Source organism: Camelus dromedarius, chromosome 10 (assembly GCF_036321535.1).
Source record: "Camelus dromedarius isolate mCamDro1 chromosome 10, mCamDro1.pat, whole genome shotgun sequence".
Classification (NCBI taxonomy): domain Eukaryota; kingdom Metazoa; phylum Chordata; class Mammalia; order Artiodactyla; family Camelidae; genus Camelus; species Camelus dromedarius.
This window is the reverse complement of record NC_087445.1, coordinates 36,620,109-36,646,068: the sequence shown is the minus strand read 5'-3', so window position 1 is coordinate 36,646,068 and position 25,960 is coordinate 36,620,109. Positions and strand designations below refer to the sequence as shown.

The following is a 25,960-nucleotide window of genomic DNA, read 5'->3' as shown; positions in this document are numbered from 1 at the left end:
ATGGATTAATATATGGGTTTTGACATTCTTGAGTGAGAAAACCTCCCAAATCCACGAGAACAGTGGATTTTTTGCCACACAAAGGAGTTAAGAGGTATAGGCTTTGGGGTCAGAGAAACCTGACTGTTAAGTTTCTCCATTTGACAGTGGTGAAATCTTCAGTAATGTTTTTACTCTTCTGCACCTTTGTTTCCTTACCTATAAAAAGGGATAATAATATGTCCACCTTGGAGGATGTTTGGTGGGTTAAATTCATTCATTCATTCATTTATTCAAGTGTTTATTTGTTGAGCACTTACTGTATACCAGATATTTTTCTGGATACTGAGACTACAATAGTAAATAAAACAAGGAAGAATCCTTGTCCTCACAGAGTTTACATTCAAATAAGATAAAATTTGGGAGAAAATGGAGATTGTTTATGTGAAATAAAATATTCCTTAAAAATTAACTATTGCATCCATGTTTGCAATGCTTATGTCACTAATAAAAGGTTTAAGAAGCATTTAATTGTGGCAAAGGAGAGATTCAAATTAGAATCTGCAGTCATATAGTGAAGATATTCTGATAAAGAAAAATAATATAGAAAAAGTTAATTGCTAGTGAAGAGACTTTCACATTATTTTTTATTAGGTAATCATATTTCATAACAGCTGTTTAGGTATACAAACTTGTATGTACAACTTTCTAATGTGTAAATAAAAGGCAGTAGTTTAGTATATCTGCTTGAATTCATATTATTCAAAACATTGCCAAAACGTTTATTTTTAAAAATCAGTAAAATTATTTAACGTGTTCTAAAAATTTCTGAGTGTGTGTATATAAACATTTTCAAGCTTACTTTACAAAAAAAGAATGCAGTTTCTATCCAGGTGTTCATAGTGACTTTCAAAAGTAGTTAAAAAGGGGGAAAAAAGAAGGTAGCATTGCCTTGTAATATAGCATTAATTCATACTGACTTACCCTGGGACATTCATGAAAGATCTTTTGTTATCACTTATGGTAAAAACATTTAAAAATTAATACTCCATTTCTATGAATAAAACATAGGAAACAAGACTTTATTTTCTGAGATTAACTTGTTACCATGAGAAACTGCATTCATTCTGCAGTGATTACTGACACCTCACATTATTACTTTAAAAATATTTATGATACTTGAACTTCAATAGGAAACCCACAAGACCTATTCTCCTCCCAGTACATTCACTGAATGCAGATTTAAGTGAGCACATCTTATGTTGATTGTGCCCTTCATTTGCGTACTTTAAAATGACTACAATATAGTACATTTGTATTTTAAACTGGTACCAAAATTAAAATGAATGATCTAGGCAAAACCAGCAGCCTGTACTTCTCGTAACAGTTGTCAAATGCAAAAAGAAAAAAAAAAAAGCCCTGAGTCAGTATTTTTTGCAAAAGTAATGAAAAGAGTACTCTGGTCATTTTATAACTTATGAAATGGTTAAGACTGTCCAGTATTCATTTGATTGTTTTCATTTTGATTGAAGAGAGGTATGGATTTTGTTAGTTAATCAATCGGGTTCAGATCACTCCTTAATACTCAATCTCATTCAAGTCCTCAGAATATCCTGATGATTGCTGAGTTTTATCTTCCATTTCTGTCAGAAAGACAAATAGACAATAATAGTTTTCTCTCTTTTTATTGTAGAAAATACTTAATTTGCATTCTTATGATTTGAGACTATTGTAAAATCCCTTTTCAAACTTATATAATTTGGAAAAATATTGTTACCTGCACAGGGTCCTGCTTGGAATTTAACATCATCAATGGCAATATCACTTCTTACTGACATTCCCCGAATGGCTTCAAAAATTATCTGAAAAATAATGAAGTTTGAATTTTGAAACAGAGCCATCCTGATAAAACAATGCTGGTCATGGGCCGATCCAGGCTGTGTGGGTCTGGAAGTTCAGAATGATTGTCCTCGAGGGCCCCCTTTTAGGAAAGCAATATAAAATTCCAAGTTCAAATTTAGGTAAATTCTTTGGAATTTAAAGAAATTTGCAACAAATTCCTGGAGCCTTGGAGATTCAAGTTCCCTTCTTCTGAGATCTCTTTAGGCAATTTCCCAGAAGTGCCCACCTAGAAATACCTCCTGGTGGTGACCTGGCTTCCCTTCCCACCTAGAACATTCTACTCTCAGCACTCACAGAGTCTGTGAAAGTGAGGGGTCCAGAAGCTTAAGCTTCCTTCGACTCTCTGTAAACCTACCTTTGATTCTGGTACTAAGTGGAAGAATTTAATATGACGGATGAGACCCAGGTATGAACAGCAATGTATAATAATTACATCTATCAAAAAGACAATGGTTCACTTATGTTAAACACCATAACATCTAAGACACAGCTCAAGAAGAAGAGGAAACCAATTTCATGACTTTAGATCCAGAGAAGATAATCACTGATCAAATATTCAGGTTCTAGGGAAAATAGATTATATTACTGGCTCTAAGGCTGCTGCAATAATGGTTAATAAACCACTGAATACTCCAGGGAGGCTTGTTAGGTAATGAAAGAAGACACATTTATTCTGTTCATTTAATGAGCAAATTACTCCCCATTGGACTAGTTTATAATTTAAATTAAATCAAAGAATATAAAGTGGATAATTAATAAACATAGGAAATTATCTTGAAATTAATGACTCAAAGAAGCTTTAATGACAGAAATGTGGCAAAATAACATTAATAGAAATTCTAAAGATATAACCCTCAACAAGAATCCAAGTAAGTGGCAAGAAGAGGAAAAAAATGCCCTAACCTATCTAGCTAGGAGGATATATGAGTGTAGTTAATAAGTGTTTTGGTTTCCTAGACAACAATGAAATCAATTTTTTGACCTCTAACTCTGCAATAGAAGTATAATAGAAAAATAACGTGATCAAATTATATTCTGAATAGTCTGCGGATGGGCCAAACAACTGATTTCATATGATCCTGTCCTTTGAATTTCCCTAATACCTGAGTGATAACCATTTTATAGCATTATGATTTCACCTTTGTATTATTCCCCTATTTGTATTTGTAGAAATTAAATAATTGTGGTTATTTAAGAATTAGACAAAGTATTATTTTTTCTTTCAGTTTAAGTGCATTATTTTTTTCAAGTGGCTAGTAAATCATTAGGATATAAATACTTATTAAGTTGTTTGGACCCAACTACTTAATAAATGGAACATTAGACATCTTTTGGTCTAGGGACGCCAGGAAAAAATTACTAAGATTAAGGGCAGCACAAAGAAGAAAATTTGAAGACCTAGTCTTAGCTGAATAGCCAGCACATAATAATTCCTAGTAAGTGTTAGGCAGAATAATGAACACTATGAATGATAAACATATTTCAGTGAGCCGAGAATGTGTCTAACCCTTTCTTTCAGTGGTATCAAAATATAAGAAATTAGGGAGGAAAACACCTGAGAGCAGAGGCGGAAAAGTCAGCAAGGAATCCAAAGGAAATAAAATCATTTTGTGGTTTTGATCAATGGTGAGTCAGGTTCTGCTTAGCACTTCAGTGAATCCCTTAGCAAGGGGCATGATTAAAATTTTGCCACATGATGCATTTGTTCTTCTACAAAGATAATTTGATTACTGGAATGTCACCTAGAGGCCACCCAGATATTTCCCCTATAAGGTAAATTGCAAATGGCTACAGTTCTACAGCATCCTAAAAGTCACCTACACCTGCCCCCTCCCACTGATGATGTACACATTTACTTCTCTAATTCTGGGCTTTTCCCTGATCTCCAGTTCGTATCCTGTTGTTTACTTGACATACTCACTTGTATGTCTAACAGACATCAAAAACTTTGCATGTCCAAAAAATAAAAATAAAAAACCAACTGTTAATTTCCCTCCTGCACATAGTGCCCTCACTGCTCCAGATCTGCTCTACCTAAGGACTTCCATATCTCAATAAATGGCATTTGCATTCCGGCAGTTGCTCAAGCCAAAAACTTTGGGGTCATCTTGACTCTTCTCTTTCTCTCAAACCCCACATTCTACACATAAGGAAGTCCTGTGGGCTTCCAGTGACATCTCACCTCTGCTGCATGACCCAAGCCACCACTTCTCTTGCCAAATCTACTGCAGTAGCTCCCAAAGTCTCCTCCCCTGGCTCCCCCCACAGCCTACTGTCCATGTAATAGCTGGAGTGATTGTTTTAAAATATAAATCAGATCATATTACCTTAAAGCCATCTGATGATTTCTTACTGCTTTGGGAATAAGTTTCAAACTCTACCATGTCGTCCAAGGCCTTTTGTGATTATTCCCTGGTAATTCTTAGACCTCATTACCTGATTAGCTTGCCTTATTCTTTTTCACAGCACTTATTATCACCTGATGTTCATTATGTATTTTTCTACCTCTACCCAACTAGAATGTAAACTCTAAAAGAGTAGGAACTTTATGTTATGTTCATTGCAGTATCCCCAGCACTTAAAATAGTAGGTGGTCAATAAATATTTGTTAAAAGGAGATATTTTGGCTTCTTACTATAGGAGTTCAGTCTGGAAGCCTGATGTAGCTATTGAAAATACCAGATCTGCCATGGTGATAAACTAGAGACCAGGGAAATTTGGGAGAGAATATATCTTTAGAAACAGTATCTTTATATTTTGGCACTTTAAAGTTTATGAAACTCTTTCCACATATATAATCTCATTTGATCCTCACTCTAACTCTGGTGATGTCAGCATGGCAGGCATTATGACCCCATTTAAAAAATGTATAAACAATCTCAGAGAGGATGAGATTTCTCCAAGATCACCCAGTGCTTGTGAAACCCAGGACAATGAATGTATTCTGGAACTTCTATTGTGGGAAGGAATGTAGAACAGTGGCTGAGGGATACAAATTTTGGAACCAGTCAGATCTTGGATTGAATTCTCACTCTGCCATTTACCAGCTGGACATTTAGTTTTTCCCATCTGTAAAGAGAAGCTATAAGATCATCTGGAGGAACTTAAGTACAGCTCTTAGCACTGTAAGTGCCTGGCACATGGTAGATGGCCATTTGCACAGGGGTGTATCTGTGTTTATTAGAAAGTACAGTGCTTTGGAGAAACTAGCTCACCCTGGTCTCCAGACAGTCACTTGTGATTCCTGAAGGAATTACAAAGTACAGAAGAAAATTCCTCATGGCAGATTCATATCTGTTCCATTCTAAGCCAAAGGGAATGGTCTGGAATCTTCTTGCCAGATTGTGAGCTAAAAATCTCTCAGGCCACTCTTTATCCTATGAACTTGAACACCCCAGAATGCCACCTCAGGTGCCTCACTACTTTGTGCTCAAAAAAAAATTTTTTTTCAAATAACCAGTCACCCAGCAAGTCTAGTATGTGCAAGGACCTGTACTCGGCACCCCTGGGCTTAGGTGCTGAGAAGTCACCTGTTCCCCAGAACTCAAGTCCTAGAACTCTTTTGCATCAGCATCATTTGGGGATTTTTAAACAACATAAATGCTCAGGCTCCACCCAAGAGACTGAGATTTGCTTAATCTATGACAGAGATCATCTTTAGCATCAGAATCACTAGGAGGGCTTGTTAAAACACAGAATTCAGGGCCTCAACCCCCAGAGGGATTCAGTAGCTCTGAGGTGGGGCCTGAGAATGTACATTTCAGGTGAATTTCACTTTAGGTGAACTTGCATTTCCAGTGCTGCTGCTGGTCTCAGGACCACACTTTGAAAATATCTGAATCGGGTAGGAATATGAGTGCCCTGACAACCTAAAAAAATTAATCCATCATCTCTGAATAATGATCAATTATATCAGTAAGTTCCTGGGTGATCCATTTTCCTTCGGTAGACAGACATTAAATCACTATCAAAATCATTCTTGGGGCTATCATTCTTTACTAAATTTCTGGGTAGCTTTATTCCTGGTGAGGTAATAGGCCATCCTTGGATAATGGCACATCTTCCCTCTGTCATTTGTTCTTAGCAATCCAGCACCCTAGATGGCATTGCAACTTGGCCACCAGAGCTTCTGCAATTCCTTCCCATTTAGACCTGCCTAAAATTAATTTTGATTGTCGGGTGGTGTAAAATAATTTCCTTATTTTGAATACTTCTTCCCAGGGAGATCTGGGCTTAAACCAAGCAGCCATTGGTTAAAGTTGAGGGGTGCTGGTCCAGGAGGTTTATCAGCCAGAAGTAAGGATGAGGAGGAAGCAGGGCTTTGAGTTGAGGGTCACACCTGAGGATTCTACAGAGCAATTTTAAGAATAGTCAGGGGTCTAAGGTTATCTCCCCAAAGCTTTCTGGGGCTTTGGCTCATGGTAGGCGGGTGAAATTAGTGACTGTCAGGAGGCTGCTGCTGATTTCTAGACTAAATTGGCTGCTTAGTCCCACCCCACCCCGCCTCCACTGGAATTGAAAAGGCTTTCTAATGCTGCCCAGAATCCTTTATAATCAGGATCCTGTAGGATGGAGATCTTCTACAGCAAATGAGAAGACCCAAGGGGAGACGCAGGACTTAGGATCAAGACTCAAGTTCTTCTGCATCAGTGTGAACAGAGAATTAAAAACTTACTCTGGACCACAGACTCTGTTAAATGGAGGCTTACAACAAAAACCCTGGCATGTGGGTAATGATGAGTGAAAGATGCAACTGCAACAACTAATTAGGTAATACCATGGTTAGAAGAAAGACTGTTTTGGAGATTTGCAGGACACACGGAATATACTTGACACTCATAATGTACCAAGACAAAAATAGATACACTTTCATCACTGAGCTGCAAAAACACTTTATACATATATGCTCAAAGCTTTTTCCACCTAATTTTCCATTCACAGTTTAGGTTTAATCAGTATAGACTAATTATGTTTACTCTTAAGTACTGCCTTTATCTATGACCCTGAAAAAGAACAAAACATTCTTGATGGTAGCAAGAAACAGAAAAAGCATCAGAAACTTACAGGAACATTTCCCATCACTTGATTCTTACTGCTTTTGGCTTACCTGGTGTTGCCTCTCACAGCTGTATTCAATCAGCGCTCGGAGCCAGGAAATGCACTGTTCACCTCCTCTTCTCCACAAGAGGGTCTCTTCACTGTCACCTTCCTTTTTCAAATATACATTCAGCAGGCCAGTCCCTGCTCCATACATGTGGTAAAAAAAGGTCAAGCAGTGTTTTCCAGCAACTCCTCGCAGAGGTCCGGACAAGAGTTGTGCTTTTTGTCCATACACCATGTGGGAGGCCTCGATGTACATGTAGTAACCTTGAGAGCAATGCAAAATCAGATACTGTTAAAAAGGACACTAATTATATTTTCTTCTCCCTCTTTTGTAGATAAACTTTTTTCAGATTATTTTCCACTGTAGGTTATTATAAGATATCGAACATGGTTCCCTGTGTTATACAGTCAATCCTTGTTGCTTATCTACTTTATGTATAGCAATTTGCATCTGTTAATCCTATACTCCTAATGTATCCCTCCCCTCGTCTTTCTTTTTTGAGTAGTATTCCTGGAAACAAACCAGAGTAAAGGGATGACTTAACTCCAGTACTGACAGAGGATTTTATAATTTTAGAGAATGTGTATAATCCAAGGAGAAAAAATACGCTACAAAATTTAGAGCATCAAAATGTGCTTTAATTTAATAATTTACAATTGAGTTTAATATACAGGAGGTAATTAATGTACTAGTATTGTGCCACTGAGGTGGTAATTAACATATCAGAATTTATCCTACTATTTCATGGACAATATCCTGAACTTCTAGTTGGTTTAGGGGAGTAGTCAGGTAGATCTGGGTTCAAGTCTTGGCTCTGATATTTGTTGTCTGTGTGATCCTGGTCTAATGAATTATCCTCTCTGAACCTATCTTCAATTTAAAAGTAAGGGTTAATAGTACCTGTGCTACCGAGCTGTGAGAATGAAACAATGTGTGTCATATGCCCACACGTAATACTTATTCAAATATTAGTGTGTTACATATGCCTACATGGAATATTCAAATATTATCTTTCCTGCAATTTTCTGTGACACTCTTGAAAATATAATGATATAACATTTGATATAATTATATGACATTTTATATATTATGTATCTTACACTATATATTATATGTTAAATATATAACACTTTACATTTCCATTTTCTTTTCCTAATTTTAGTTTGTTTTTATAATTTGCTGGTTTCAGGCAGAAGCAGGATTAGTCTGCATGTAAATAAGGCAGTGGTGTGCTGAAGCCACTCCCAGGCGTCAATTGTGTGACTTCTGTTGTTGGGTCCAAATGACTTGACATTGGTAGTATGAAATGGGCCAGGATGGAAGTATTTACACCACAGAAATGAGACGTAGCTACAGATCAGTGCCCACTACCCAACCCCGCAAAAATAGAGCTGGTTGGTATTAATTACTATGAAGCCATTGAAATAGGCAGTCAATTAATAATTATTTCTAGAATAATACACCCATAATATAATTCTGTGCACCTGAGGCTCACTTGAAAAAAGACCCTGGACTCTACATCAGGAATTCCTAACTTCTGATCATTTGAGGAAAAGTTTATATCTCTTCTACATGAAAAAATATGCACAGATTTTTTATGCAATTTTATTGTCTTCTTTGCCAATATTGATTTTTTTTACATACATGATGTAAAAATAAATTTTACATAGTGTTATCTATTATTTCATGCAGAAATCAATGGCCACACTGAGGGAAAAAAAGATCCCTTATGATGCATGCAGATGAAGTGCTTTCCAGAGCATTTTTCATTGTAGTCTTCAGTTTAACTAATGAGCTCTAGTCATTTCCCAAAATGCAGTGCTTAAGATACCCCAACCAGAACTGATCAGAAACTCCATCTATGCTTCTTCAAAGCACTCCTCCTTTTATTTTCCCTCAATGTCACAAACAAAAACCTGAGAATCCTCAAGGCAATTAAAAAGGTAGGAGAAAGAGTCCTGTCCAGTTTCGTCTTATGCACTGTGCAACCCATTCCCCTGGTGTTTCATTCAGTAAAGTTATCACCCTGAAAAATTGGGTCATCACAGTCATGGGACATGGGCTTTGTCAACCAGTCACCCTCATGATCTGCTTTAAAATATTAGGAAAATATGGTCAATGTTTCTGATGTCCTCACAAATGACATTCTCATTACTAAACCAATGGTCAATTTTCAGTCCTTGTCATTCTTGTTCCATCAGTAGTACTGGACATAGTAGATCATATCTGCCTCCTAGAAGGACTTGTTTATCTTGGTTTGCAAGACTCTGACCTCTCCTGGTTTTTCTTGCACCTCATGGACCACTCCTTTGCTAGTTCACCCTTTCCTCTCTGACTTCTTGACCTTAGAGTGCTCCAAGTGTTCCAAGGCTCAGTTCATGAACTTTTCTATTCTCACTCACTTCTTTGGTGATCTCATTTTGTTTCATGGCTTTAAATGCTATATATGTTTTCATATCTCAAACTTAAATTTCCAGCCTCTTTGCTGAAACCCAGGCTTGTTTATTGAAAGTGCCTAATAGACATTTCCACTTATTGTCAAATAGAGATCTCAAACTGAACATGGGCAAAACTGAACTAACAGCCTTACCTTCAAGCCTGCCCCCCTCTTTCCAGTTGGCCAGGCCCCAAACCTGGGAGTCCTGTGCCACTCTTCACCTCCTCTCCCTCTTCACAACCAGATGGTCAGGAATTCCTGTTGGTTCTACCTTCAAAATATGTCCAGAATCCAGTCATTTCTTTGCATCACTTCCATTGCTACCTCCTGGTCTGAGCCAGTATCATTTCTCACTTGGATTAATACAAAACTTCCCAACTAGACTGTCTGCTTCTATCCTTGTCCTCTACCATCTAATCTCAACACAGTATCCACAGTAAACCTTCTAAAACAAAAGCTAAATCTTACCATTCTTCCATTCAAAACCTGCCACTGGCTCAGCATTTCACTCAGTAAAAGCTGAAGGCCTGACAATTTTTAAGGCCTATGCAATCTCCTGCTCATTCTCTTACTTCTCTGATTCCTACTACCTTTCTCCTTACTCACTCTGGGTTGCATGGCCACACTGACTTCTATACTGTTCCTCGAATATAGTAAGTCTGCTCCCTCCTCAGGACATTTGCATGTGCTAATCTCTGCCTGGAATGGCTTTTTCCCCATATAATCTCAGGTCTCACTGTCTCACCTCTAAATCTTTGCTCAGATGTTACCGTTCCTATTAGGCCTATTGTAACTATACTATTTCAAATAGCAATCACCCTCCTCTGACATTTCTCATTCTCTATTTGTAAAGGATGGGGCCTTCCCAGGGCAGGGGGGTGGGTGGACCCCCTCTTCCATATCCCCTGCTTTAGCTCCTCTCTGAAGTACCTAGATAATAGTACCTGATGCACATTTCCTGAGTAATTTTACAGATGCGAACTGCCCCCCTCCACCCCGCCAAATAGAAGACCTTAACTACTTGATGACCATGAGCACACAGCCCCCAGGCCTACTGAAGCCTAAGGATTGACACTGTTAATCCCTGTGACACTGTCCTGTTACCTCATCATCAACCAATCAGAGAACTGTGCACGAGCTGATCACATACCCTGTGGCACCCACTCATGCCTCACCTGGCCTTTAAAAATGCTCTTCTGAAACCCATCTGGGAGTTAAGGTTTTTTCAGTACAAATCCCCGTCTCCCTGCGTGGCACCCTGCAATAAACACTGCACTTTCCTTCACCACAATCCAGTATCAATAGATTGGTTTTACTGTGTACGGGTAAGTGGATCCAGGTTTAGTTTGCTAACATATACCCTAATTTACTATTTTCCATACCATTTAATCACCTCTTAACATACTATATAATTTTCTTATTTTTTATCTTTATCTGTCTCCTCCCTCTAGAACACAAAAAGGCAGGGATATTTCCTTGTTGACTTCACTGCTGTGCCCCCAGCTCCTAGAACAGTGCCGGGAACACAGTACATGCTCAATAAATATTTGTTGAATGAATAGATGAATGCATTTTCTTCCACAGCTCTAAGCCACAAACCAGTTTGACCATTTCCATAGCACACAGCTCTACCAAGGTCACTCCAGTTGTGTGACGACCTTGGCAATGAGACATGTACCTGACTAGATGCTCCAAGGGAAAGCTGGAACAAATCCAAGATTTGATAAAATTAAAGTCATATCAAAGCAAATGTTTTCAAACTAGTTCCACACCATCTGATGTATTTTTTTAATCAAACACACATATGATAATTCTTTAACATCATTACCTTCATTCTGTCATTGGCAAGAAAATTGCTATGCAAAAAGCACTGAGGTTTTTGTACTTTCAGGAATGAGAGGAACGTTTGTTGTTCTTTAACATTTTCTAACTTAAGCTAGGCTGGATATAAACAAATACAGGTACACAAAATCCTAATAGAAGGGTGTATTTAATTCCATAGAAAATGAGGTCACAGGATGAGATGACCATGGTTTATCACCTAACTATGCACAAAGGTATCCCTATCTTATCCTATCCAAATATATCATATATCGTAATTATATGTATTATATTAGAAGTACTATCCTATACATAAGTCAGTGGCACAGTGGACTGAGAACCTACCTTAATGCATGTTTAACCTAAAAAGTATTTCCTCCAAAAATAATTCTCAACAAAATAATAAAATCACAGAAAAATAACTTTGGTATCTGGTTTGGGGGCTCTCAAAAGGTCCATTCGAATCTTAAGTAAAGGACCTTGGCTAAAAATGAAACATTCAATTGGCAAGGGGTTAAGGGGGAAGGAGGAAGGCTCTTCTGAAAGATGCTGTCCCTGGGAAACTGGAGAATAGAGACGACTTGGGAAGGAAGCAACGGAATCCATCATAAGTGAGAGATGACCCAAGAAGTATCTCCCATCTGGTGGTGACACTGTGCATCCCAGTGATGGCAACTTGCGTCCTGGCCAGAGTGAGTTTTGAGTCCCAAAAGAGGGGTACACCTCTAATCACCTCCAGGATTATCCAACTGAACTTTTTCTTTTGTGAGTACAGTGCACTAATCATTTAGCCTCAAATGGGTGAAGCACTACTCCAGTAATACTTTCAGCTCATGCATCCCTGGTTCCTGGGTATCAGGATGAAGCCAAAGGTTTCCAGTTCCAGAGATTGTTGTATTTAGTCCCATGACTATGAAAGGAAAGCTCCTAAGCTGTTTGACATGTGTCATGGTGCTTCTTCTGGAAAGGAGGGGTAACATCCAGAGGAACGTCAGTACGACTGTGCCCTCCCAGAGCACTGGCACCAGCTACTTTTCTTGAGTATCGCTGACCTTTCCAAAAATCCTTTAGGATACAGTTTTCATTTTAAGCACATATGTATATTCCATAAGGCAATACTGATCTAGACTATTGTAGGCTAACATCTATACCTAAAAATAACTGTAACATATTTGTCAACTGATGAGAATTTGTCCCTCTGATGCCCACACCAATTATTCCTCTTGATTCCAAATATGTTTTTCTTCTTGACTTGCATGTGACATTTCCTTTCCCCAGAAAAGATAGGGGCTTCATGGAGAGCCTGTCTGCTTCACATGTGTTTGGAAAGCAGAGAAAAGCCCTGTGTGTTGACAAGCTTTGCCACATTCCCACTCCAAACTCTCTCTGTCTCAGCAAACAAAAGCTCTGGATGGGAGCCACGGAGCCCCAGCGTTGAAACCTCAGACTGGCTCACATGCTCCCGCACGTGAAGGATTCCAGTCTGTGGAAGAGATTACTAACTGCAGAAAACAAATCACTTTCTCTCCGTGGATCACTGTTTAACATTCAATTTGGGGGTTCCAGTGGGTCTACTGGGAGATCAGGGTCCCATCTGTTCTTTGCTCAGCAACTGTGATATGTTGAGACACACACCATATTCACAATTTGGAAGGGAAGCAGCTGTTCCTCCAGTCTTGCAGCCCCCCTCACCAGGGCCAGCTAGGACTGTGAGGCCCTGTGGAATGAACAGCTAGCTGCTTCATTACGCTGGAAGAGGATGCTTAACAGTCAGGGAAAAAAGGTATCAATACTTTGAGACAAACAAGAGCTAAATGTTTCTCTCTAAAACTATTCTTTACTATACATTTTAAATTATTTTTAAAGCTTGCCATAAATGAGGAGTTATCATTTATTGGGTTCAGAGTTTCAGTTTGGGAAAATGAAAAAAGTTCTGGAGATGGATGGTGGTAATGGTTACATAACAGTGTGACTATATTTAATGCCACTGAACTATATATGAAAAAAAATGTCTAAAATGGTAAACTTTATGTTATTTTACCATTATTTTTACATCATATATTTTACCATTATTTTTTAAGCTTATCAGAGAAGACTTCTCTGTGTAAGAAAGGTCCAACAATATCAGAAACTATAGTGATAAGCTATGAAAAGACTGAAGGAGATTGGAGATTTTAATAATCTGGAGCCAATTGCTCTGATAGTTACAGACTAGTTGGGTAACATCATTACATGTCTGGATATCAACTGCCAAAATTCTTAAAAGACAAGGACTTGAATGAGACTGCTACTAAATTTCAGCTATCTAACCAACACATTAAATACATAGTTTTGATTTTCTTTTGTCTGACAGCACAATTTTATAAGTAAATGTCTTTATTTGGTATTTTAAAGTATCTTTGATATTTCTATTCCACAAAAAAGGGAGTGTTCTTAGAAGTAAGACTTCTATCTTTACTAAGTAGCGTGTTGGAAGAGAATTTACTTGCCAGAAGTACAGAATATGTATTGAAACACTGAACAGTAACACAAAAGAAACTGATGGTGTCTCTTTCTTTGGAAATTGTTAAGAAAATGATGAGTAGTGGTTTTTCTAGGATGTAGTTGTGGGGAAGAGAGAGGGAGGACTGGATGGCTTTTAATCTATTCGCTGGTGGACTCAGTGAGGTAGGAAATGTTACAATTGAAGGCATTTTCTCACTAAACTGGATAGTTATCTGTTGATTTATTTATTCTACTATCTTTTGGCCACAAAATGCCTGTAAACTCCAGGGCAACTAAAGCAATTGTTTAAAAGGAATTCTGACAGCATGGCATCATCTAAATGTTAATAAAATTGCAATAGCCAATAAAGCCCTTGATAGTTTGTTAAGACTTGTCTTTATTATCGTGTAAAGAAGGAGAATCTGTGTCAAAGAACTTTCTGATTCTGCCAGGACAGAGCTAAGCAAGTAGGTGGTGACAAGGGATGGACAGAGAAATCCTGCAGAGTCTATCCCAGCTTGATGGAAGTCAGTATTTATCTGTCACAAGTGCCCGTATTATGCGATTAAATAAGGAGCCAAGTAGTGGAGCTAGAATTTTTTTTTTTTTTTGATCTTTGTTGCTTCTCTAACAGAATGACTTGTTCTATTAGATGACTGACTTAAACATTGGAAATGTTTTCCAAACTTTAGTTACACAAATAACACCATCATGAGATATATAAATATGTGTGTGTGTGTATACTTATCCATATACTACCTGTACTATTATTCATTTAATATTTTTCTTTGAATAGATTCATATTTGTTACTTAAATCCATTTATTCAAATTGGAAACTTCATATTAGCATGAAAACAGAAAACAAACTGTAAATCTATGAAATAACAGTTTTGCTGTACTATTTTTTTCTTATATACAAATATTACTATCAAATTTTAAAAATATACATCCACTTACCCCTTGAATTACCTAGGGGTAGTTTGGAAAACATTAGTTTAAGGTCTACCAAACCTTTTGATTTCTACTAAGTCGTTTTACTTTTAGTCATAGGCCATGATTTTCTATTTATAAAAGCACAAATGACACAAAACAATGAGTCCAAGAAAGTATTCCAGATTTTGGAAACAAGCCATTGATTATAAAAATAGTAACACCATTCATCTGAGTGGAGCTTACATGGTATCAAGCCTTTCAGATATATAATCTCAGTTAATCATCATAGCAACCCTAAAAGATCAGCAGGGGATCCACTGTTCTAAACATTTTACACATGAGGAAACCGAGGCTCAGAGGAGTTATGTGACCATTTCCTAGGTTATGCAGGCAGCAAGGGGCAGAGTCAGCTCACCGCGCCCCCATTGGTCTTTCCACTAGAGGACGTATACCATGCTACACCCTAGAAGGGGAAATTGCATCGGCAGCTAGTGAATCAGGATCTACAGCTCCCTTGGAATTGCTGTGTATGGTGATGTATTGATTCTGATGGATTCACAATAAACTGGCATATCTATATCATAGTCTTTCTGAGCTTCTCTTTTTTATTTAATAAGCCTATATTTACTGACCACCTAATGCAGTTGTCTGTAAAACAGCTTTTTATGCTGCTCCTCTTTCTATTTTCTTCTTGTGTATGTTCTTCCAAGTGTAACTTGACAGGCTTTAAGGATAGGAAGTAAAATGGTAGAATGCAGTATACAAGTACAGGTATAGCCTCTGAAAGTCCCAGAATGCACTGCATTCAGAAAAGATGCCGCTGTCACTAACCCAAACAAATACCCTCTAGTCATCAAAGAGAAAGATACTGTTGCTGGTCCAGCATTTGAGCCTGTCACTTTACTAAAGTATAGGATAAGAAATTCTGTCATTTTTGTGCGCTGCCATTGTTTTACTGCCAGCATTTGAAAAAAGAGACATAGAAAGGATGGTTAGGACTAGAAGCAAAATAGCACTAAATCAGCAATGCAGGCAATAAAAGATCTTTTCGGATGTAATTTCATTATTGCTTAAACTGTATATATCTAACCACAGGCTTGCTATTGCTCTCCCAGGATCCAAGCAGATAACAATTAAAACTACCTTGAATGAGTTTCAGTGTTTTAATATTTAAAATGTGTATGTTGCCTTAGCTGATCTCTAAGATCCTGTCGTAGATCCTCCAGCAACCTATAAAACTATGCACTGTTATTAATTTGTTAAGTCAATTAAATTTTTCTTATTATTTCAGACTATATCCCTTCTTGAAGAGAAATTCTAGTGATATGCATCTAAGCAAGAATACATTTATAATATAAGTCACTTTCTAAAAAATGAGGTACTTTATCGTGTTTTCCACAATAATTAAATTTAAAAGATATTTGTGGTCCTTTCTCACTATGATAGTTGTCCCCAATATTTATTACTCAAGACTGAGAGTTATACAGGGAAAGAAGTAGTCTCTTAGATAGCTCATAGCCAAAGGCAGCATAAATGTAAATTTTAATACTATTCTTCACCTATTCCTTGCCAAAGAACAGAACACTATGCAATAACATCATATGATACAGCAGGACCTTGAGTAGAACAGCCAGGAAATAGCAACAAAAGAAGACAGTTGAAAGAGAACAGACACACAGAGCTCATTCAGAAACATTGGACTGGTTGGTTTGTAGTGCAGAAGAAAAGAGCAAATGCCTTCAAATTTTGAGTATAATAATCATATTTTTAAATACATGATGCTAAAAAATGAAATACCAGAGATAGCTCCTTGTGGCTATGTTGGATAACATGTAGCAGACCTATACTCCTGCTGAGAAAAGTTATTTTTTAAATGGATGAATATATATTTTGGAAAATATCTGTTTTGAAGCTGTCAGAGAGCTTCCCAAGCAGCAAGACCTTGAGGGGCCAAGATCCCAGAGATGAGGGAGGTCAATGGAGTATGCTCAGCATTCTTTAAGCTGCTTTCCTTCTTGGGGCATCTGCCTATTCAGTACAGAAGTTAAAAAGAGAGCAGCTAAGAAGCAGAGAAACTAACAGTTCTCACTTGTTGGGATGACAATAACTGAAGTTCAGGGCTGCCAAAATAGCCAGGGCTCGAGGACCAAGTTTTATGAGAAAAAAGAGGCACAGAAAAGTGAGCAATCTTCCCTTGAGGCATGTGCCTAATTCTTTTCCCCCCTTTATAAATATTGAGATATAACTGAGATATAAGATGAAGAATTTCATCAAAGAACTTTTATTTTCTGGATTTAAAAAGATTCAACTATATGCTACCTCCAAGAGACACACATTAGATTCAAAGACACAAATAGGTTGAAAGTGAAAGGCTGGAAAAAAATATGCTATTCACGCTGTACCCGAAAGAAAATTGAAGTGGCTATAATAATATCGGACAAAATAGACATTAAACAATGAGATACCACCTCACACCCATTAAGATGACTATAATCAAAAACAGAAAATAACAAGTGTTGACAAAGATATGGATAAACTGGAACCCCCACACACTGCTTGCTGTCACTTTGGAAAATAGTCTGGCAATTCCTCAAATGGTTAAATATAGAGTTACTAGATGATCCAGCAATTCCACTCCTGGGTACACATCCAAAAGACACGAAAACTTATGTCCACACAAAAACCTGTACACAAATAGCATAGCATCATTATTGATAATAGCCCCAACGTGGAAACAAACAAAATATTCACCAACTAAATAATGGATAAACAAAATGTGGTATATTTCCATACACTGGAATATAACCACAATAAAACTAAATGAAGTACTGATTCATGCCATAACATGGATGAACCTTGGAAGCCTTATGTTAAGTGAAAGAAGCCAGTCACAAAAAACTACATATTGTATGATTGCATTTATATTGAAGGTCCAGAATACACAAATACATAGGCACAAAAAGTAGATTAGTAATTATCTAGGGATGGGGGTGAGCAAGAGTTGGGGGAGGGAATGGGAGTGAGTGCTCATGGGTACAAGATTTCTTTCTGAGATGATAAAAATGTTCTGGAATTAGATAATGGTGATAGTTGCACAACTTCGTGAATGCGCTAAACACCACAGAATTGTATACTTTAAAAGACTGAATTTATAGTGTGTGTATTCCACCTTCATAAAGTTAGTATTTAAAAATTGGAAATTCTAGAACTGAAAAATAGAATTACTGAAATTAAGAAATCAATCATTGAGTTTAATCACATACTCGACATAGCAAAAAAGATTTGCAAACTAAAAAAATAGGTCAATAGAAAATATCCAAACTGAAGAATGGAGAGCAAAAAGAAAGAAAATATTTGTAAAAGAGCATAAAGGATATACAATGTATGGTGAGACCTTTTAATGTATGTGTAACTGGGGTCTCAGGAAGAGAGGAGATAAAATGGGGCAGAAGTAATATTTGAGAAGATAAAGGTTAAGGAGTTTTGAAGAGGATTTTTAAAAACTCAACTTAAAGATTAAGAACTTTAATGAACCCCAAACAAAATAACTGCAAAGAAGACTACACATGTACATATTTTCAAATGCTGAAAACCAAACATGGGGAGAACATATTAAAAAGCATCCAGAAAATAAAAGTATACTTTCAAAGGAACAACTATATGACTGACAACTGCTTCAACAGAATTGATGGAAACCAGAAGACGAATAAATGGAATCTTTAAATGTCTGATTAAGAAAATAATTGTATACTTAGAATTCTATTCCCAGCAAAAATATCCTTCAAATGTAAAGGAAAAATAAAGACATTCCCAGACAAACAAAAACTGAGAGAACGTATCATAAGCAGACTTGCACACGTTAAAAAAAAATCCAAACCAACACCAAAATAGAACAAGACACTCTTCTGGCAGAAGAGAAATATTTCCTGCAAAAGAAAATAATTCAAGAGAGAAACATGAAAATGCAGAAAGGAATAAAGACTAGTGGAATGGGGAAATATGTAAATCAGTATAGAAGATGACCAAGTCAGTCATATCTTCTGGGGTTTGAAAAATATACAGAAATAAAATGTAATACAAATAGTATAGTAACCATTAAAAGAATAAGGCTAGTAAAATAATGTAAAAAATAAAAAGGCTAACAGAGGAGAAATTAGAATGATAAGAAAGTAAATATATATCCAAATATGTAAGTAATTACATTAAATAGTAATGATCCAAATACTCCAATTAAAAGACAAGATTGTAAAACTAGATAAAATATAAAACTCAACTACTGCCACATACAAAAGCCATGCCAAAAAATAAATACACAGGAAATCTGCAAGTTAAAGAATGGAGAAAGAAACATAATACGAATCAACATAGAGCTGGTACAGCAATACTAGTATCAGACAAAGTAGACTTAGATAAGAAGCATTACCCAAGATAAAGGGGGACATTTCATAAAGATAAAATGGCTTATCCACCAGGAGGGTATAACAATTATAAATTTGTATATGCCTAATAACATAGGCTCAAAATATATACAAGCAAGAATTGATGGAACTGAAAGGAGAAATTTAAAAAATGCACAATCAGGGGGAGGGTAATAGCTTAGTGGTAGAGCACGTGCTTAGTGTCTATGAGGTCCTGGGTTCAATCCCCCATACCTCCATTAAAAAAAAATTCATAATCATAATGGGAATCATAATACACCTCTCAACTGAGCAGGTAAAAATCAATAAAAATATAGAAAACAAGAACATGATTACAAGTGTGATTCAATCAATAATTATAGACAACTTTGTACAACAAAATATACATTATTTGTGAATACACATATGACATTCACCTAAATTGACTCTATGTTGGGTAAGAAAGCATCTTAATAAATTGTAAAGGATTAAAATCATTTAGAGTGTGTCCTTTGAGCACAGTCAGATTATCTAGAAATAAATTAAAAATGGTAACTAGAAAGTCCCCAAATATTTGGCCATTAAGCAATATACTTATAAATAACTCATGCATAAAAGGAAAAACAAAATGAAATGAGAAAATATTTTGAACTGAATGAGAAGGAAAATACAACATGTGGTTATAGCTAAAACTGCATTTAGAAGGGAATTTGCAGCACTTTTCTATGTACGTTATACTTTAAAACGTATTTTACTTTTAAAAAATTAAAAACAATGTACTTTTCTAGGAGTATCTAGTAGCTCCCTGGATGGATATCTAGGAGTCAGGGATTACAATCCAAGTTCTAAACTAATACTGAGTAGTTGTCAAAATAGAGGCAAAAGGAAAAGTGTCTCAGTGTAGAAAGAGAGTGCAGGACTTGGAGTCATGAGTGTCTGGTTCCAGTGCTAGACCCTCCTTTAATTAGCAATGTCAGTTTGTTGAATCAAATAATCTTAGTTAAGAGCTAAAACCTGGGAGCTTCTGAGCTAAATTTGGTTGGCAGATATTTATTTGGATGTTGCAATAATTTCTTAAGATTTTATTTTGAGTATCTTTAGATGATGCACATACATCAGCAAACCACAGTCCCTACCACATCCTGTTATGTAACAGCCTCCTGCTAAAGATATGGTATCCTAACATGTAAAAGCATCTGAATTTGCAACTTCTGGGCCATTTGTTTTCTAAGTTCCTTCCTGGTTTTAATATTCTTTGTTTCTATAACTTGCATTCAATATTTTGGATATACTTCCACTAAATATTATTCACTGTTTATCTTAAATTCAAATTTAACTGGGTGTCCCATATTTATATTTGCTAAATCTATCTAGGAATATCTAGATCCCTGGATCTTAAGCAGGATGGCTAAGAAAGTGGTACCTACTGTGATGTCTGTTGGGAGAACTATCAAGTAAAGCTTTATCATTTTGCTTTGGGACCACTAAAATTATCCTTTTAAAGCCTTTCAATGGATGCTTCTTCCATACAGAGTGAATATGCAGATTCCTTAGCACATAGATGAGGCTCTTGGTGATCTGTCCATGTGACTGTCCACTGTCATCTCCCACCACTTTCCTAGATATGCCTATATGAGATGCTCTATTCACTACTACAGATCTTCTCAGTCTCAGTGGTCTCTTATTCTAGTCACCATTCCTAGAACTAGTTCTACACTGTCCTTAAATACTTCCACTCAAATGCATCTGATAGATGACTTGTCTTGGGCCCTTGGGCCTGTGGCTTCCTGTCTTTGATGCAGAGTTTTCTGCAGTCATTTCTGGTTTGGGCTTCGGCAGATTCACTCAGCACCCATGTAAATATAACCTAGAAATGAGGGAACAGTGAGTAGTCAATGCTGAATGGACATTTATCTTTGGCTAATGCAGGATAGGAATCTAAGGACAAATGTTTCTCTCTTTCCTCCCCTGGATGATGGCTCTGAGACATCTCTCAACATGGCTTCTCAGATGTTCCCACAGGATCAAACAACCAGATGGACATAGCAGTGGCCAAGTCAGGGATGCATCCTCAAATCAGTTCTCCCTCTTTCCTTGTTTTAATGCCTTTGCCCCACACTTCTACTGCTTGGGATCACATCTCCAAATGTACTACCTGTGTACAAGCCTATCTCTTAGACTTCACCTTCCCGGGAATTCTGGCTGACAATATCTTACATGGCAGCGAGGCAGAATCAGTTTCCTGAAGCGGCCATACTGCTTAACAGCTCCATGCTTTGCATCTGCCATTCCATTATCCTGAAATACTTTCCTGCTCCCTGACATTCTTTTTGATGAATTCCCACTCATCCTTCAAGATGCTCCCAAAGAGAGTAAACTGTTCCTCTCCATGTGGTTCCATCCTCTCTAGAACTTAACTCTAATTACTTTACTTATTATAATTCTGTGGTAATTATGGGATAAATAATGCATAGTAGGTATTCACAACATATGGAGTAAATCAAGATCATAGAGACCCTGCACTATATAACATGTATGCTCCCAGTTCTAAGATATCTCATCTTATATTACATATATATGTGGTTTCTGATACTGGTGGCTTTAACAAATAAGTGAATGTTTTGAAGGGGCCTCTATTTGCTTATACTTTAATTTTTGAATGGGCGATCCTTGTCATATTATAATCTGAGACCCAGTACATCAGTCCACATACAGCTCAAGCTATCAGAGGCCAGAAAATGGGGAAGCTACCCTTTGAGGGTTTAGAATACACAGTTGGGTGGGGGATGGGGCTGCAATTCTGGAGTTAAACTGAAAATATTGGTTCACTGACATTAGAAACAGATCAGAAAAAATGAAGATACTTTCTGCTGGATATATTTCAATGGATGTCTAAAAATACTGTCGGTTTGAATATATCCTTTCCAAGAGCAGACACCCCTCTTTGGTGTGAAGAGTGATAGGGGTGAGATTACGCTGCTATGTGAAGAATTGTGCTTTTCACGTCTAAGTCACAACTGTTCCAGGTCATGTGTGGTCTCTCACTGTGATGTAGGCTGTGATGTAGGTGAGGAAGTGTGGACAGAATACGGACGTTAGAGCCCAACATTGCTGAGATTCAGTCCCTACTCTACCATATTGCCACGTGGCTCTGGAAAGGTACATCTCTAAACTTCAGTTTTCTCATATGAAAAATGGGCACTTTCACTTACTTTATGAGTTGTGGTAAGGATATGTTATTGACTGAATATTTGTGTCCCTTTTCCCCAGATTTATATGTTGAAATTCTAATCCCCAATATGATAGTAATTGGAGGCAAGATCTTTGGGAAGTGATTAGGTCATGAGGGCCAAGCTCTCAGAGATGGGATTAGTGCCCTTACAAGAGTCCTCAGAGAGCTCCCTGGCCTCTTGTCCCATGTGAGGACACAGCGAAAAGACTGCTGTCAATGAACCAGGAAGCAGGCCCTCATCAGACCCTGAATCTGCCAGCATCTTGCTGCTCTTGGGCCTCCCAGCCTCCAAAACCGTCAGAAATAAATATTTGTCATTTAAGCCTCTCAGTCTATGGTATTTTTGTTATAGTGGCTCAAGCTGACTAAGACAGGATATAAAGTTCCCAGCATAGTGCCTGCACATGGCAAATGCTCCAGAAATGATCACTAGCTATTATTATTTCCCCAGCAGAACAGCTGTTAAAGTAATTTAAAGAACAAAACAAAGCACAAAACTCCAAGGCTATATCTGTAGATACCCTGGGCATAGCAAAATTTGCTGCCTCATCTGCATTGTTGTATCTAGGAATAAAAATATATAATCTGTGAAAGATTTTATTTGGTTAGAAAATTGAAAGGTGTCTTGTCTGCACTGAAACAGGTGAAATAAAAAACGGAGAAGACCGACCTAGAAGCAATTTACTAAAAAAAAAAAAAAAGAAAAACCAAAACCCCCCCAGAATTCTCTGTGTTGTGCACCTGAGAATTTTATTTATTCTCTCCAGTATTTGCTTGGAAAAAATGTTGAACACACTAAGAAGTTTTTGCATTACAATTTTGCTCTGAAGTCTCACTCCAGCCAGCCGAAACATTCTTCAAAGTTTTCAAAAAGACAAAGCAAACACAATCATATCATTTTGTTTAAACAAAGTCACACCAAGTTAACTAACTTGCCCCAATGAACGAAGAAAAATGTAAATAAAATCATGAGTAATGGAATATCTACTGCATGCGAATTTGTTAGATTCTCACAGATTTTGTGTTTAGGAGGAGGAGGTACAATGTTGTCTACAAAAACAAGTTCAAGTTATTTTCGCATAAAATGTGAGCAGCAGAACAAAGGCTGGATGGTCAGCCGTGTTACATAATAAAAGTTTACCCTATTCCTTCTGTTCAGCACACTGACTCTAGGGAGTGATTCTGTTATGGGGTGAATCACTTTCTTCCAAAATTCACACCTCAGAATGTGACTGTATTTGGAAGTAGGGCCTTTAAAGAGGTAATTAAATTAAAATGGGGTTGTCAGGGTGGGCTCTAATCCAATACGACTGGTGTCCTTATAAGAAGAAATTAGGACACGAGACATCACAGACCGAGGGACAACCATGTCGGAGGAAGAAAGCCATCTGCAAGCTAAGCAGAGAAGTCTCTGAATAAAAACAACCCTGTTGACAACTTGATCTTAGACTTCTAGCCTCCAGAGCCATGAGAAAATAAATTTCTGTTCTCTAAGCTGCCCAGTCTGTGTATTTTGTTATGGAAACACTTACAATTTAATACTGAGTCTGAAGACAATATGCCAACAACTTCCAGCTTAGACATCTTTTCTTAACTCCAAACTGCCTACCCAACACCTCCACTTGAGTAGGTACTTCACATCTAACAAATTTCAAACTGAGTTACTGATCTTCCCAACAAACCTATCCACTCAATCTTTTCTATTTAACTGGTGACAACTCTATTCTCCAGGGCTCTTGAAAGGACCCAAGTCAAAACTGCCAGGAGGAACCCAAGCAGAAGCCCTATGTGAGTTGTACCTCTGCAGTAAAGTGCTAGGGGATGAGGGAGTTGCCACAGGAGATTAGTCAGAGAGTACACTGCCTAAAATGGTAAGATGCGGAGGTTCCCAAAAAAGCCAGTATTTAGATATCTGTCATAACAGAAGATATTCAACAGCCAAGAAAGAACTTGAAATAGCACCAAGCATTTAACACGTTATTTTCTTTTAATCCCTCCTCCACCCACCCTGGATGAACGATCATGAGGAAGAAGGGAGAGGAGGAAGCAAAACAATGAAAGTTAAAGCAGAGTCTTCCCTTTTATCATCCCCAAACTATGCGTCAGGCCCACGCTGAGGGAGAGAGATGATTCGATTGAATGAGAATCTGAAGTTTTGATCTGAGTTGGGCTTTTTCACATACATGAGTGTGTGGCTGCTCTAATCCCTTTACAGGACTGGGAAGGCAGGGTCCGCCAAGGGGTGAGGAAGGTAGAATTCTCTAGGGTATGTTTGAAGAGGGTGTTGGAAAGAAAAAACACAGCTGTTCCTGACTGCACCCTACAAGTTTAGCCAATTCAACACGTAGGTTATACTCTAGGTTGCTCTGTGGTGTTACTCCCTAGACTCAGCTTAAGGCAGACCTTAGTAAGGAAGAGCACTATGCAACTCACCTTTGCGTTTACTATCACCATGGCTTCTCTACCAGGACCCTTTAGGAAATATCTCTAGAATCTTAACATCAGGGAGAGTTCTGCTTTTCTGGACCAAATGATGTACTTTTATCCAACTGGATAGCAAGTGAAACTGAGCGGGTCAGTGACAAAGCTCTATCTTCAGGGAATATTTTATCACGGACACTGTTTACAACTGCTGACACATGGTGATAATAAGAAGCAGATCAACTTTTCATCTGTTTTATTGTAGCTTATACATTTTCTACAGAAAATGCACCCCCTTATTACCTCTTGGTGGGCTGCTCCATCTGTTTCCATCCTAAGAACACTGTAAATCCTGTTTTACAGATAAATTTTCCATTTTTGTTTCAGCTGCTGGAAAGCTAGAAAAACTGATATGTCTTCTCCTGTGTCTGCCAGCATATTTTTATACTAGGCCTCAGTCTTGGGCTCCAGATTACTTATTCATATTTTTAATTTTTATTTTTTGGGAGGAGGTAATTAGGTTTATTTATCTTTATTACTCATTTAGTTAGTTTTTTGATGGAAATACTGGGGATTGAACCCAGGACTCTGTGTATGCTAAGTACCCACTCTACCACTGAGTTATACCCTCCCCCTGGGCTCTAGTTTAGAACACCATTTTTTTTTTCATTTTTGTCCCTCTCTCTTTTATTTTTAAACCTATTTCTAATTAAATTATCTTTGTGTACATATTTTTGTAAGCCTATCTGAATCATTTTTGCAGCCAGGTTCACACCAATGTCGTAAACAGAAGGAATGACTTGAAATGCATGTACTGAACTACCCATCCTACGTGTGTGGCATCACATGTGTGGTTCATTCTAGACACAAGACATCATTTTTCACATTTCAAAAGGTATTAAATGACCCATAAAATGCTATGTCCGGTTTCCTTAGGCACTAGCATCATGTGGCATAACTCACCTACCCCAGTAGTGTGATCTCCCTTTGGTCCTGTGTAGGAGGTGGGGGTTTCTCCCCTCCTCCTGTGCCAACTGCTCCGATTTCTTCTTTCCTGAGTAAACGCACATTCATCTTGTTCGAAAGTACACTCTCCAGGTGGAGGTGGGAGTCCCTCTGCAAGGAAACAGCAGGTGTTGCAATGGCTGAGGTACTTTCAGTGAATGTGTACCCCAAGGCTCGCTGGAAATCTACTCTGCATGTATGCGTATCGCCTGACCTTATGCCCCAGAGGGAGAGGCAGCCCCCT

General features: G+C 37.6%; 1 protein-coding gene across 2 annotated transcripts in view; it reads right to left on the bottom strand.

Annotated features, from left to right (window-relative positions):
• Nucleotides 1–592: 592 nt before the first annotated feature.
• The window catches only part of MAMDC2 (MAM domain containing 2), a 139,574-nt gene continuing 114,206 nt past the window's right edge, over nt 593–25,960 (bottom strand). Inside the window, exons 11-14 of one of the 2 annotated variants that reach the window (XR_838719.3) lie at nt 25,679–25,827; nt 6,989–7,248; nt 1,757–1,841; nt 593–1,622 (exon numbers count right to left, since the gene is read on the bottom strand). Coding sequence is in view for 1 of the 2 variants with exons in the window: in XM_010999853.3 (XP_010998155.1) it covers nt 1,558–1,622; nt 1,757–1,841; nt 6,989–7,248; nt 25,675–25,827 (563 nt within the window). In the remaining variant the exon portion in view is untranslated. Of the gene's footprint in view, nt 1,623–1,756; nt 1,842–6,988; nt 7,249–25,674; nt 25,828–25,960 lie in introns of both variants that reach the window. The other variant, XM_010999853.3, reaches the window with a different exon arrangement.